Raw genomic sequence first — 15,167 nt, forward strand, 5'->3', positions numbered from 1 at the left:
TATTGCGCAGTTTTGTAGAAGCATGAGGAAAAGCAGCAATGGATATTATGAAAACAAAACACATAAAGTGGAGAAAAAGGAGATAATAAATAATTCCAGGAATAAACAAAAAGCTATATAAGGAACTAACCATATATATTACTTGGCTTAACAGTGAATAATACTTTATGTAGATGTTATAATGCCAACATGAAACTTTGAAATAACCAACAATTCTGACATATTAATATTGAGAACACAAGGGAAGGTGGCAGGCATTAGACACATGAAGGTCAGGAGTTCAAGACCAGCCTGGCCAACGTGGCTAAACCCTATTTCTACTAAAAAATACAGAAATTAGCCAGGCATGGTGGCACACACCTGTAGTCTCAGCTACTCGGGAGGCTTAGGCAGGAGAATCTATTGAACCTGGGAGAGGCTGCAGTGAGCCGAGATGGCACAATGCACCCCAGTCTGGGTGACAGCAAGACTCCATCTCAAAATAAATAAATAAGTAGATAAATAAACAGAGAACTCAATAAACAGGAATAAAAACATGTTATTTAGAAATCTGGAAGTAAATATGACAACCGCTAAAAAATGGAAGTTTGCTTGGGGGTGCTGGGTGTAGGGAAAGACTAGAATGGAGATAGCTGTTTTCATATGACTTGGCATTTTAACACTATATGCAAATCCTAGAGTGATTTAAAAAATTAGTATTTTTTTTTTTTTTGAGACGGAGTCTTGCTGTGGCACAGGCCGGAGTGCAGTGGCGCTATCTTGGCTCACTGCAGGCTCCGCCCCCTGGGGTTCACGCCATTCTCCTGCCTCAGCCTCCAGAGTAGCTGGGACTACAGGTGCCTGCCACCTCACCCGGCTAATTTTTTGTATTTTCAGTAGAGACGGGGTTTCACTGTGTTAGCCAGGATAGTCTTGATCTCCTGACCTTGCGATCCGCCCGCCTCGGCCTCCCAAAGTGCTGGGATTACAGGCGTGAGCCACCGCGCCAGGCCTAAAAAAAAATTTTTTTTAAAGTATTACATTTAGATAATTTACAAATGGCCACAGCTCAAAATCTAACCATACCTCCTGTAAATTTTGGTCTTCTTGAGTCCAAGAATTTAAAACATGTGCTCCAGAGTCACTCACAATGAAATTCACCTAATAGATTCCAAAGAAACAATTAGTATTCAACTCTAATTTCACTCAGTCACCAACATATTTTCAAGTAATATGCAATTTCTAACACTGTTTCACTGATTCATTCATTCTTCATTTTATAGTTACAGAATGTGTAGTACATGCCAGGTGCTATTGCTGGCACTGAGTATATAGGAACAGAGTGATGAATAAAAAAGTTCTGTCACTCACAGTGTGGGGAAAGTCAGGGGAGGGGAGCCTACTAGGACAGAGGGCACTGCGGGAAGAATACTAACAAATAAATGAACAAGATAATTTCAGAGAGTGATAAACGCTATGAAAAATAAGTTAATTAGCTACTTTAGATTGGGTGGTTACAGAAGGACTCTCCATAGAAGTGGCAACTGAAGGCAATCCAAAACCAGCCACCGTAAAGTCAGGGATAGACAATCTGGGTACAGCAAATAACAAATGCAAAGGCATCTAAGCATATACCCTGGAAAGGGTGAAAGTCAGAACAGGCAGTGGGAGAGGAGACAAACTCAGAGAAATAGGCAGGAGCTGGATCATATAGGGCACTGAAAGCCAAAATAATGGATATGGTTTTTACACTAAGTTTTAAAGTAAAATGCAAATTTGAAAATTTAAAATTACCTGCTATCAGGTAAGATAATGACAAGGAACATTTTGGAAAACTTATCAAATGATGATTCTGACCCATGTTTCTTTTTGTCTAGAGGGTTAGATTTCTTTCTTTACTCTGGACAACATGATCTAATCTATGATCTTTTTCCCTATATATCGATGAAATACCAGTTTTCCTTCCTCCCCCAAGAAGTTTGATAATTGATCTTCTCTTCCAAGGCTTATCTGACAGGGATATATTTTATAAGCCACTTTACATAGATTTATCTCTTTTAAAGCTTACATCAAGGAAGTAAGTGTTATACTGACATGGGAGGAAACTGAGGCTTGGAGAGATTAAGAAATATGATCAAAGTCACACGGCTAGTAGTTAACCATGCCAAGGTCTGAACCAAAGCCTGTGCTCTAAATCAGTTATATTCCCTCTCATTATATATTTTTATCATATATAGAATGCACACAAATTTTAAGAAGGGCTTATATTTTAATTTGGAATATACGTGAATGTATAATATCAGACTATGTTCACCTTTACTCTACTGCCCTACCTTCCTCAGTCTAAGAATTGGCTAGGTCCCAGCCTAGGCTGCTTCAAGTAAGACAGAAAGCAAGTCTTCCACTTGTGGCTAACCAAATGACTTTCCCAAAATAAGACATTTAAGATACTGAAATCTAAGATTAAACTTTAATACCTGTAATTTATATCAATCATCCATTTCTCTTCTTACTGATAAACCATATCCACTCAGCATTCTTAAAAGTATTTCTTTCTAATATGGCCAAACAATACAGCAGTTTAGTATATATTCGCTAAAATTGCAAGCAGCCAGCCAGCTTAGGTTCAAATTCTGGCTCTGCCTCTAAGTAACTATGTGACTCAGGACAAGTTTCTTCTCTTTACCTCAGTTTCCGGATCTACAACAGGGAAGCAACAAACAAGACTGACAGTCAGCTGCTACATGCCAGCACAGTTTGACAGCAGCTCTCAATGGTCAGTCTGTGTTCTATACTGGTTGTTACATACTTTGAATATTGCTTCAATAACTACAGTTCCTACCTAATATGACTGTTATGAGAATTACGGAAATTAATAAATATGAAGCATTTTGAAATATCTCTGGCACATGTAAAGTGCTCAATAATTGTTAGCTGTTATTACTACTGGCCCCAATTAAATATCCATTATATATTAATCCCAAAGGGCAGCGTTATGTACTACATTTTAAAGTAATAAACACGTAGTCATTACCTATAGCAAATTCATAGAAAAAATTCACTTATGCAGTTAAGTACATCCCCAAAATCATGATTTTGTTTGTACTTCACACTCACCAGCTTTTTGAAAGGAAATATGTCATACATTATTCTACAATATTCCATGGAAGATTCTACTGAGCAAGTCCACAATGATTTAGATATGGGGGCCAAAGGAATGATTCCTTGGGTTCTATTCTTCACCAGCATATCAAACTCAACATGCTGCCTGCATGATTCTGCCATATAAGGGCAGTGATCCACAACAAACACTGTTTTATGAGATTCAGAAAAAATCTTCATTTTGTTTTAACCTGTAAGGGAAAAAACATATTAGCCAAATATTTATACATAACATTTAATATCTTACATTTTTTCTAATTTTCTCAAGAAGATTGTCTTTCCCTCAAGAAGACTTGGTAGGGAACATGAATAATATGTTCAAAGAAATCTGTCCAACAAAGGACAGTTTAATGAGGTCATGACCAGAAAGCAACGGTATCAATACACCATATTAGGCTGTCACTCTACCAGGCACAGACAAAAATACCAGTGCATGCATTTTTGGTTTTGCTTTTAAAATGAACTTAAAATTGTCAGAAGGAAACATTTTGACATTTAATTGTATTTGATTCCCTTACATATACAAAACATAATAAGTGGTAAATACTCTTGAAATACAACTTTATGATCCTTGCTAATTGACATTAGTCACATATAAACCCCAAGCCAGCATTTTTGCAATTCCCTCCAAGAAAAAACGTTTGAAGATTTCTGAAAAAGGGGGACTGGCGGGTAGGGGTGCGGAATTAACATGAAAGAGGAGTGACAGCAAAAGAAAAGGCCAAAACAAAGATAAACATCTCCTAAGATAACGGCACATCAGGTCTTCGCCTTAGGATAAGGACCCCAACTTCACACTCTCCCCTTAGCTTTTGAAACATCACAGTAATTTACCAGGTAGAGCAGAAAAACTTAGTTGTTACCATCACACTGGTGTGTAGAAGGAAATTTAAAACTTTTAAAACTTTTTCTTATTAAAACAGAGCATATGGTACTCCCCTGCTTCGCTAACAAAATCTTATACTGAATCGACAATCCACATTTTAAAAGCACATGGCAAGCAAAGCCAAAGTGTTAAATCAAAACGAACTGATTTCTTACGATCCAGATATTTTCACCTCTTGCTTTCAAGACGCATCTCCCCTTCATGCAAAACTCTCTTTGAGAAACCTTCTAGACCCACTTTGCTGGAGGGTGGGGGGTGGAAAATACAAGGTGAGTGGATAGGGAAGACCTCAGTATCGAGGTTCGCTTACTTTCGTGCCTGGTCCTGCAGTGAAAACGAAGAGGCTATGGACCACAGCCTCTCTGGAAAAGGCTGCTGGCTGGGTGGGGAGAGTCAGCGCACAGTCGGGAGTGTCTGGTGCCACAGACAGGGCACTATGCTTTCCCCGATCATCTCCTAGCACACCGGTCCTTCCCAGGCTTCCTAAGAGCAGGAGCGCGCGTGCGCGTGCACACTCATACACTCGGGCTCGCGCGTGCGCACAGCGCTCTCCGACAGCCCCGCCAAGCCTCCCTTCCCCCTCGGAGGGCCAGGCGTCCTAGTCGCCAAACAGGAAGAGGGTGGGGCCCTCCACCCCTCGAGATTTTCCACCCGCTAATTTTCCCAGTCACCCATTGGGAAGCAGGAGCTGGGCGACCTGAAAGCCTCCCCAACAGCGAAGTACCAACCACGGCCCCCTAAGCGTAGGGCCCACCCACCCGGACTCCCCTTCTCGGTCTTTCCACCCAGGCCGGTTTCCCCTGGAAAAACTCGCGAGACTTTGCGAGAGGCCGAGCGAAAGCCTGAGAGGGGAGGAATAGGGAGGGACATAGAAGGGCCCCGCCCGGCCTTCTCGCGCAAAGCGGAGAGTGATCGGTTCTGGCCCACCGTAACGCGCGGAAGGAAATCTCGCGAGGCTGGAGTCCTCAGGGCGCGCCGGTCGGAGGCGGTCGGCGGCGGTCGGCGGAGGTGTCTACCCCGCCGGTGATGGGGCTGAACGCCACTGGCTTCCCGGCCTCCCGTCCGCTGTCTCCGTCCGATTCTGCGTGTGCTTGCTGAGGAGGCGGATTAGGGGCGCGGAGTCTTTTCCCTTGAGTGCATAGGTCCCGGTTGGTAGAGGCTTTGATCCCGCATCGCCACAGCTGACGGCTGCGAGGGACTAAGAGCAGAGTAAGTGGACTAAATCCAGGGACCGGAGCAGGGGTGGGCGAATCGGAGGCGTCCTTTGCCGGGGCTGTCGTTCGCCGGGGCCGGTGCCTTGCGCCTCTTGAACCACCGGCGCCCGGCCCTGGGTCTTCCCGCCCCGGGCTCCCTGCTTCCCGCCTCCCCCCACCGGCTCCGAGCTTCTCTTAATGGAGATGCGGTGCGGAAAGTTCAATGAAAAGCTTTGGCTCTAACTCTATGGACACACCTTCCGTATCTGCTTTCATCCTGCCTTACCCACCTGCGGGCTCACCACCGGACGGGGGACCCTTTGTCAGTCACCTGTTTGCAGCGTTTAATGAAGATAACTTGTTTCTTGAAACTGCTCTCCAAGGGGGTATTATTCTTTTCTGGTTCTCTTCCTGCCTTTCTTCTCTATCCCATCTCTGATAATGGTTCCAGTATCTGTCCTGCTATCCGAACTGGAAAACCAGGAATCATCCTTGGTTCTTCATTTCCACTTCCACTGCACTGTATTATTATTTTTTTTTTCGCCAGAATTAGTGCGGTTGCCCCCCCGCCCCCCGCCCTCCACTGGTTTTCCTTCTATAATCCTTCCGTAGAGTTATTCTAAAATACATATTTATCTCTGTCCTTAAACTTTTTAGTAATCGTATTGCTGACAGCATCAAATCCTAATTGTTAAGCACATCATCATTCAGGATCTTTTACAGTCTGCCCCAATCCATTTTACCTTTTAGTCTTGCTTTAATATCCGACCATACCAGACTATACTGGCTGTTTCCCCAAATATGCCATGCGCTTTGACAGCTCTGTACTTTTGTACGTGCGGATGTCTAGGATGTTTACTGTTCCTCTATTTTACCACCTATCAAAACCCAATTCATAAATCATTGTCTTCTCAAACTCCCCCAGGTGACATTGATACCGCTGTGCTCCCAACGCATTTGAAACCTTTCTTCTGCAGTATTTATTAGGTCGTATTATTTGTTTCTGTATCTGTCTCTCCTGCCAATTTGAACCTGGGTCTGTCTGGAATCATGTCTTACTCATCTCTGAGAAAAAGTCCAGTACTTGGCACATAGCAAGCATTATTTATATATACATATGTATATTTATTGAAATGGAATAGTTCTAAAGAATTCACCATAAGAGTTCTTCATCCTTTAAAATAATAGAATTTTGGAGCCAGAAGGAACTCTGTACATTAGCTTAAAGGTCCCTGACCTGTTGTGATTATGAGAAACCCTGTACTTCTAATACACATGCAATTGTACTTTTAGTAATTGTTGGTTGAAATTATGTATAATGACAGAAAACTATGCTTTTAAATGATTTTGTATTTTATTTTTATAGTATCTGTTTATGTTTGAGAAATGGAGCAGAAATGTTTTAGACTACAGACAGTGCTTGGAGTATGTGCATTCAGGAAACTCTTCCAGTGACTCCTTAGCCTGTAGGTTAGAAATAACTGGTTTAGATTAGGTTAGTTCCTTCTTGAACTGTCACAACTCTTTGAACATATGGATATGAAACTTACAGTCAGCCACAATTCTAAGAGAACGTGTAATTTAAACAAAATCCTCTAGTGTCATTACTTCCAAAATCTTTCTTCCAACTTTAAAAATTAATTTTCTTCAGAAAGTGTCTTTATACAGTTCCAAACATGTATTCATTTCACTATTTTCAAGGACAGTGAAAATTTTCTTTGCTTTCAGATACAGTGATGTGCCTGTATAAATGCTTATTTTTATATGTAATTTACATGCATTCTTTCTTGCATTCTTAAGATTATAAGTTTATATGAAAAGCATAACTATACCTTTTGGTTTTTTAATTTCCATATGGGTCAGTTCATATTATGTACTAATTAATATTAGAGACACATACCCGAACATGAAAAAATTTAAACTAGATTGTTGACATTTAAAGACACATCTGTGGTGTATCAGTAGCCACAATATTTCTGTGTAGATGTAGTGGTAGGAGTAGTGGATTTGTGGATAAGGGAAACAGAAGTTTCCAATCAGTAAACATTCATTGATCTTACAATTAATGTGATGCCTAATTAAAATGGTTGCTAGGCTTTTATTAATTACCTAGAAAATATTTGAAATTTTTTTTAGTCTTTAATTTCTCTTACATTTCATATATATTCCTATTTATTTTCTGAGGTTGGCTTGAAAAATTTGACTTGAATTTCCTTAAATTTTTCTTAACCAAAATCTAAAAGTAAACAGCTGGCAATTGCTGTCTTGGGTGGGTGGTGGTTTCTCTTTTATCAGCAGCAGAATGTTCTAAGCCTTCTGCCAGGAGTCTGACTGCAGAAGTCTTTGGGTGGTAAAGTGGGCGAGAATGTGACTAATGCAGAAAAGAAAAAAAATTTTTTTAACTTGCTAAAAAAAAAAAAAAGATTCACCTGTAATTTGGACCTGCCTATAGAAAATAACATAAGTAAGTGTATTATGGCCAGTTAAGATAGGCACTATAAAAATAGGCCGAAAAGTTTAGAATATTCCTTTTTTACTGAAGTCTGTTTTTTAAAATTTGAAACTTGTTAGAGAGTTTGGAAAACAGTCTTCTTCCTCCCACTCCACTTCCTGGCCAAAAAAGAGGGGAAACACAATGGTCTTCAAAAAAGGTGATAAAGTAAGTGCATATTATAAAATATTTTAAACTTTTGTGTGGTTTCACATACAGGAAATGAACATGCAAATTCTTAGAAACTGTTGTTGCTGTGTTTCTGAAATGCTAAAAAAATTATGCTTTGAGCTATCTGCTGTTTATAATTCCTTTCCCTGAATAGGTAGGTTTTTATAGTTAACAAGTTTTAAATATAGTTGATTTTGATAGTAGTATTTCATTATGCAATCTGGAGAGGAGAGAGTGTTTTTCATAAAGTGGATGTTAATTACAATTTTAAAAAGCCAGTAAGTAAACATTCATTGATCTTGTAATTAACTGTGACACCTAATTAAAGTGGTTGGTAGGCTGTTATGTCTGGAAAATATTTGAAATTTTTTTATTCTTTAAAATTTGTTTTCATATACATTCCCATTTCTTTTATATGGCTGGCTTGAAAATTTTAAAAAATATCTTGGATGTTCCATTTGTGGGGTAGGGTCAGATAATTTACTTTTTTTTTTTCCACCTAATGAGATTGAGATGATTTCTATATAGGTAAAAAGCAAACAGGACCCTGGGAATCCAGTGTGGCTTAGGAATAGGACACTAGACTGGTGATCAGAAGTTCTATTTTTGGTACTAGTTTGGCTCTTTCTTTGCTTTGTGGTGCTGTCATTCGGCTTTGTTTGTTTGTTTGTTTGTTTGTGATGGAGTCTTGCTCTGTCGCCCAGGCTAGAGTGCAATGGTGCAATCTCGGCTCACTGCAACCTCCACCTTCCGGGCTCAAGCAGTTCTCCTGCCTCAGCCTCTGGAGTAGCTGGGATTACAGGTGTGCGCCACCACACCCGGCTAATTTTTGCATTTTTAGTACAGACGGGGTTTCACCACGTTTGTCAGGCTGGTCTCGATCTCCTGACCAATTGATCCACCCACCTTGGCCTCCCAAAGTGCTGGGATTACAGGCGTGAGCCACTCAGCTTTTTAGATTTGGAATTCCTGGGTCTATTTTCTCATTGGTAAAATGGGAATAACACTTGTCCTCTTGCCCAAATGACAGTAGAAGGTAGTTATTGCTCAGATTCAGAAAGCTACCAACAGTTTGAATTAATTAAAATTATTACGTAACAGTTTGATTTTCCTCTAGGGTACTCTAGAGATCCATTTGGATAGAATTCGGTTAGAGAGAAGGCAAATAGGTGAAGCAATTTTAAAGAAGAAAACAGTGACTTATACATATTAGATAGGGAGAGTTTATTTCACAGCTGTTACATTTGAGGCAATGTGGCATTGATGCAGCAATAGATAAATAGTCATTTTAAGAGGACAGGTTTCATGATGGTTCTAATTGCATTTCTCTAATGGCTAATGATGTTGAACATCTTTTCATGTTTCTTATTTGTCCATATCTTTTTGGTTCACTAGTAAAGTCTTTTATTCATTTTTATTTGGGTTATTTTCTTATTGTTTTGAGAGATTTTTATGTATTCTAGATAGACGTCCTTTGTTGGATAAGTGATTTGAAATATTTTCTCCCAGCCTGTAGCTTGTCTTTTCAAACTCTCTAAACAGTGTCTTTCCAGAGCAAAAGTTGATGATTTTGATGAGGTCCAGTTTATAAAATTTTTCTTTTATGAATCATGCTTTTAGTATCATGTTTACAAAAACCTTTGCCTAACCCCAGGTCACAAAGATTTTCTCTTATTTTTTTCCTGAAAGTGTTATTGTTTTTAATTTTACATTTAGACTTATGGTCCATTTTGAGTTAATTTTTGTATTAAGTGTAAGAATTATGTTGGGATTAAACTTTTGGCATATAGATGTCCAGTTCTTCCAACACCATTTGTTGAAAAAAGCCAACCTTTCTCCTTTGACTTGCCTTTGCACCTTTTTCAAAAATCCATTGGCCATTTTTGTATGGCCCTGTCTCTAAACCTTTTCTGTCTCTATCAGCTCTATGCCACCTTGATTGAAGTAGCTTTATAGTAAGTCTTAAACTTTGGTAGTGTGAAAAAAACTGAAAACAAATAGTTTCTTCAACTTTTTTTGTTTTCATAGTTGTTTTGTTGTTATCTAGTTTCTTTGCATTTCCATAGAAATTTTAGAATTAGCTTGTCAATTTCTCTAAAAAATCTTGCTGGGACTTTGATTGGAAATTGCACTGTTTGTACAACAGTTACAGAAAACTTGACATTTCGGCTGGGTGCGGTGGCTCACGCCTGTAATCCCAGCACTTTGGGAAGTCAAGGCAGGAGGATCACTTGAGGTCAGGAGTTTGAGTCCATCCTGGCCAACATGACGAAACCCCGTCTCTACTAAAAATACAAAAATTAGCTGGGCGTGGTGGCGCATGCCTGTAATCTCAGCTACTCTGGAGGCTGAGGCAAGAGAATCGCTTGAACCCGGGAGGCAGAGGTTCCAGTGAGCCGAGATTGCACCACTGCACTCCAGCAGCCTGGGCGACAGACTAAGACTCTGTCTCAAAAAAAGAAAAAGAAAACTTCCCTACTATGTTGAGTCTTCCAGTCCATGAACACAGTATGTTTCTCCATTTGGATCCTCTTTAGTTTCTTTCATTAGCATTTTGCAGTTATCAGCAAACAAATTTCGCATATGTTTTAATTTATGCCCAGGAATCTCAGGGGTTTTTTTTGTTTGTTTGTTTTTTGCTATTGTAAGTGTGTGTTTTTTAAAAAAAAAAAAGTTTTGGTTTCTATTTGTTTGTTGCCAGTATATAGAAAAACAGTTGATTCTTGTGCTTGTATCCTGTGACATGGCTAAAATCATGTAGTCGTTTTAGGAGTTCTTTTTTGGATTCTTTGGAGTTTTCTACATAGACAACAATGTTGGCTGTGAAAAGGGGCCATTTTATTTCTTCTTTTCCAACCTGTATGCTTTTTCCCCCCTTCCTAGCCTTACTGCACTAATGTATTGAACAGGACTGGTGACTGCAGACATCCTTCCCTTGTTCCTGATTTTATTGGGAAAGCAGTCAGTCATTCATTATGAAGTATGATGTTTGCTGTAAGTTTTCTGAAAATGCCCTTTCTCAGTTTAAAAAAATTCTCTTCTAGTCCTAGCTTGCAGAAAACTTTTATTATGAAAGTATGCTGAATTTTTTAATAATATGCCAATTGGTATGTGTGATTTTCTTCTTCAGTGGATTACATTGGAGGCAGCCTTGAATCTGGGATAAACTCCCATTAGTCAGGGTATATTACTGTCATTATGAGTTGCTGAATTTGAGTTACTAATATTTCCTTAAGAATTTTTTATTTATGTTAATGAAGGATATTAGTCTGTGGTTTTCTTGTATTCTCTTTAGTTTTGGTATCAGTAATACTGACATCATTTTATGAGATTAAAATTACAAGTATTTCCTTTTCTTCTATTCTTTTTTAAGAGATTGTATAATAATTGGTGTTATTTCTTCTTTAAATGTGTGATAGAATTTGTCCCTGAAGCCATCCAGGTCTGGAGATTTTTTGCAGAAGATTTCTAATTACAAATTCAGTTTCTTAAAATAGTTATAATAGGACTATTCATAGTTGTCTGTTTCATCTTGTGTGACTTTATGTAGTTTGTGTTTTTTGAGGAATTAGTCCATTTCATTTAAATTATCCAATTCATGTGTATGGAATTTATTATTGTATTCACTTATCCTTTTAATGAATTAGAGGTCTGTAGTGATATCTCATCTTTCCTGATATCCCTTCTTTCCATGAGTAATTTATGTCTGCTGACTTTTTTTCTTGGTTAATTTTGCAGGAGGTTTTTCAATTTTTATTTTTTTCAAAGAACTGGCTTTTGATTTCATTGGGTTTTCTCTGTTGCTTTCTTGTTTTCAATTTCATTGATTTCTACTCTTTATTATTTCCTTCTGTTTACTTTAGGTTTATTTTGCTCTTCTCCTCCAAGTTCCTAAAGATTGAGGCTTACATAATTTATTTGAGATCTTTCTAATTTTCTAATATAAACATGTAATGCTATAAATTTGCTTCAAAGTAGAGTTTTACATACATGCTAAAATTTTTGATATTTTGTATTTTCATGTTTATTTAGACCAAATTATCTTCTAATTTCCAGAAACTTCCTTTTTGACTTATTATATAGAAGTACATTGTTTAACTTCCAGATGTTTGGAGATTTTCTTGTTATCTCTTAATTACTTACTTTAGTTTAATTTCATTATAATCAGAGAGCATAATTTGTACTGGCTGGGCGCGGTGGCTCACGCCTGTAATCCCAGCACTTTGGGAGGCTGAGGCGGGCAGATCACCTGAGGTCGGGCATTCGGAACCAGCCTGGCCAACGTGGTGAAACCGCATCTGTACTAAAAATACAAAAAGTAGCCGGACATGGTGGCATGAACCTGTAATCCCAGCTACTCAGAAGGCTGAGGCAGGAGAACCACTTGAACCCAGGAGGCAGAGGTTGCAGTGAGCCGAGAATGTGCCATTGCACTCCAGCCTGGGCAACAAGAGTGAAACTCCGTCTCAAAAAAAAAAAGCATAATTTGTATGATTACAGTTCTTTTAAATTTGTTAAGGTTTGTTTTGTGATCCAGGATGTGATCTATCCTCATGAATGTCTTGAGCACTTAAAAAGAATGTGTACTCTGCTGTTGTTGGTTGTAGCATTTCATAAATATCAATTCAAGCCAGTTAGTAGATGCTGTTCGTTTTGTTTATATTCTTGCTGATTTTTGTGTATGAGGTCTGCCAGTTACTGAGAAAGGAATGTTTAATTTTTCAGCAGTAAGGGTGGATATGCGTATATATCCCTTCAGTTGTTTGAGTTAGTGCTTTTGTATTTTGAAGCTCTTTAATTATAGTTGTATATGCATTTAGGATGCGTATGTCTTCTTGGTGAATTGGGGCTTTTTATCATGTAATGTTCCTCCGTCCCTGGTAATTTTCTTTTCTTTTTTTTTTGGAGACGGAGTTTCGCTCTTGTTGCCCAGGCTGGAGTACAATGGCTCGATCTCGGCTCACCGCAACCTCTGCCTCCCAGGTTCAAGCAATTCTGCCTCAGCCTCCTGAGTAGCTGAGATTACAGGCATGCACCACTATGCCCGACTAATTTTGTATTTTTAGTAGAGACAGGGTTTCCCCATGTTGAGGCTGGTCTCGAACTCCTGACCTCAGGTGATCCGCCTGCCTCAGCCTCCCAAAGTGCTGGGATTACAGGCGTGAGCCACCGCACCCGGCCGATAATTTTCTTTTCTCTGAAGTTTACTTTGTCTGGTATTTATTTATTTTTTGAGGCACGTCTCACTTTGTTGCCCAGGCTAGAGTGTAGTGGCGTGATCGTGGTTCACTGCAGCCTCAACCTCCTGGGCTTAGGTGATCCTCCTACCTCCACCTCCCAGCTAGCTGGGACTGCAGGTGTGTGCCACCACGCCCAGTTAATTTTTTGTATTTTTAGTAGAGATGGGGTTTTGCCATGTTTCCCAGGCTGTTCTGGAACCCCTGGCTTCATGATCCACCAGCCTCAGCCACCCAAAGTGCTGGGATTATATGGGCGTGGGCCACTGCGCCTGGCCTTGTCTGATATTATATAGCCACTCTAGCTCTTTTCTTAAATATAACACCTTTATTGAGATATGTAATTCACATACCATACTATTCACCTATTTAAACTGTACACTTTTAGGGTTTTCAGTATATTCAGAGTTGTGTAACCATCACCAAAATTGATTTTAGAACAATTTTTCCCCCGCAAAAAGAAACCGTATGTTCATTAACAGTCACTTCCCATTCCTCCTTCCTTTTCCTAATCCCTCAGTCCTAGACATCCACTAATCTACTTTCAGCCTCTGTGGATTTGCCTCTTCTGGACACTATATAAATGGCGTGATACATTGTCTTTGTGACTGACTTCTTTCACTGAGCATAATTTTTTCAGTTTTCATCCATGTTGTAGCCTGTTTCAGGACATTATTCCCCCCTACTTTTTTTTTTTTTTTGCGAGATATTCCACTGTATGAACACGTCATATTTATTCATTTATCAGTTGAGTAATATTGCTGTGAACATTCATGCACAATTTTTTGCATTGACATACTTTCATTTTCCTGGTATGTACCTAGGAATGGAATTGTTCGATCACATGTTTAACCTTTTGAGGAACTGTCAGACTTTTCCAGAGTGGCTATACCATTTCACATTCTTTATATCCTAGCCAACACTTACTATCTTTTCTGTTATAGCCGTCCTAGTAGGTATATCTCGTTGTGGTTTTGAATTGCATTTCAGTGATGGCTAGTTATGTTGAGCATGTTTTCATGTCCTTATTAGCCCTGTGGTTTTCTTTTGACTAATATTTGTATAGTATATAGTATATCCTCTTTTCCATCTTTTTTTTTGGAGACAGGGTCACACTCTGTCAGCCAGGCAGGAGTGCAGTGGCACAGCCAGGGTTGACTGCACCCTCACCGTTCCAAGTAGCTGGGACTACAGGCATGTGCCACCACACCCAGCTAATTTTTAAATTTTTTGTAGAGACAGGGTTTTGCCATGTTGCCCAGGCTGGTCTTGAATTCCTGGGCTCAAGCAATCCTCCGATTTCGGCCTCTCAAAGTGCTGGGATTACAGGCGTGAGCCACTATGCCCAGCCTGTCCTTTTACTTTTAACCTACCCATATCATATTTAAAGTGAATTTTATATAAACAATGCATAGTTGGGTCCTCTTTTAAAATTCTGATCATCTATCTTAATCTTGTCTAAATATAAATGTCGAGGACATTTATATTTAGTGAAATTATTAACATGTTTGGATTTAGTTCTGCCATCTTATCATTTGTTTTCTTTTTGTTCCTTTGATATTCCTCTGTTTTGCCTTTTCTCTGTCTTTTGGGTTATTGAACACTTTTTAATTCATTTCAATTAATCTATTGTAGTTTTGACTATTATCTCTGTACAGTTATTTTAGGGATTTCTTAGGAATTACAATATATGTAAATTTTTAAATCTGCTTAAAATTGATATTTTTACAACTTCAAGTGAAATGTAGAAATCTGATCACTATATATGCCTTTTTAGCCTCCTCTCTTTTTCTTGTAGTTATATATTTGCCTGCATAAATTAAAAATCTCATTAGATAAATATTATAATTCTTGTTTTTAAACATTAGACATTTAAAAGAACTAAGAGGAAAATATTTACCCAGATATTTACAATTTCTGTTGGTCTTCCTTTGTTCCTGATGTTCTAAGTTTCCTTCTGATAACACTTTGCTTCTAACTGAAGAGTATTCTTTATAATAAATCTACTGGAAATAAGTTCTTCTTTCTCTTCAGCTGAGAATGACTTT

At 38.8% G+C, this 15,167-nt stretch overlaps 2 protein-coding genes across 10 annotated transcripts in view; one reads left to right on the forward strand and one right to left on the reverse strand.

Moving 5' to 3' along the window:
- Positions 1-4,849, reverse strand: part of INTS13 (integrator complex subunit 13) — a 33,965-nt gene extending 29,116 nt beyond the window's left edge. For 2 of the 8 annotated variants that reach the window (XM_055280307.2, XM_055280306.2), the window contains exons 1-3: positions 4,338-4,849; positions 3,097-3,332; positions 1,066-1,140 (exon numbers count right to left, since the gene is read on the reverse strand). In XM_055280307.2, coding sequence (XP_055136282.1) covers positions 1,066-1,140; positions 3,097-3,321 — 300 coding nt within the window. In that variant the 5' untranslated portion in view covers positions 3,322-3,332; positions 4,338-4,849. The remainder of the gene's footprint in view (positions 1-1,065; positions 1,141-3,096; positions 3,333-4,337) is intronic. The other 6 variants (XM_055280308.2, XM_063639192.1, XM_063639190.1 and 3 more) reach the window with 5 other exon arrangements.
- Positions 4,777-15,167, forward strand: part of FGFR1OP2 (FGFR1 oncogene partner 2) — a 28,274-nt gene continuing 17,883 nt past the window's right edge. For both annotated transcript variants that reach the window (XM_055280313.2, XM_055280314.2), the window contains exon 1: positions 4,777-5,236. The gene's annotated coding sequence lies outside the window, so the exon portion shown is untranslated. The remainder of the gene's footprint in view (positions 5,237-15,167) is intronic.

The sequence above is a fragment of the Symphalangus syndactylus genome, chromosome 5, assembly GCF_028878055.3.
Source record: "Symphalangus syndactylus isolate Jambi chromosome 5, NHGRI_mSymSyn1-v2.1_pri, whole genome shotgun sequence".
Classification (NCBI taxonomy): domain Eukaryota; kingdom Metazoa; phylum Chordata; class Mammalia; order Primates; family Hylobatidae; genus Symphalangus; species Symphalangus syndactylus.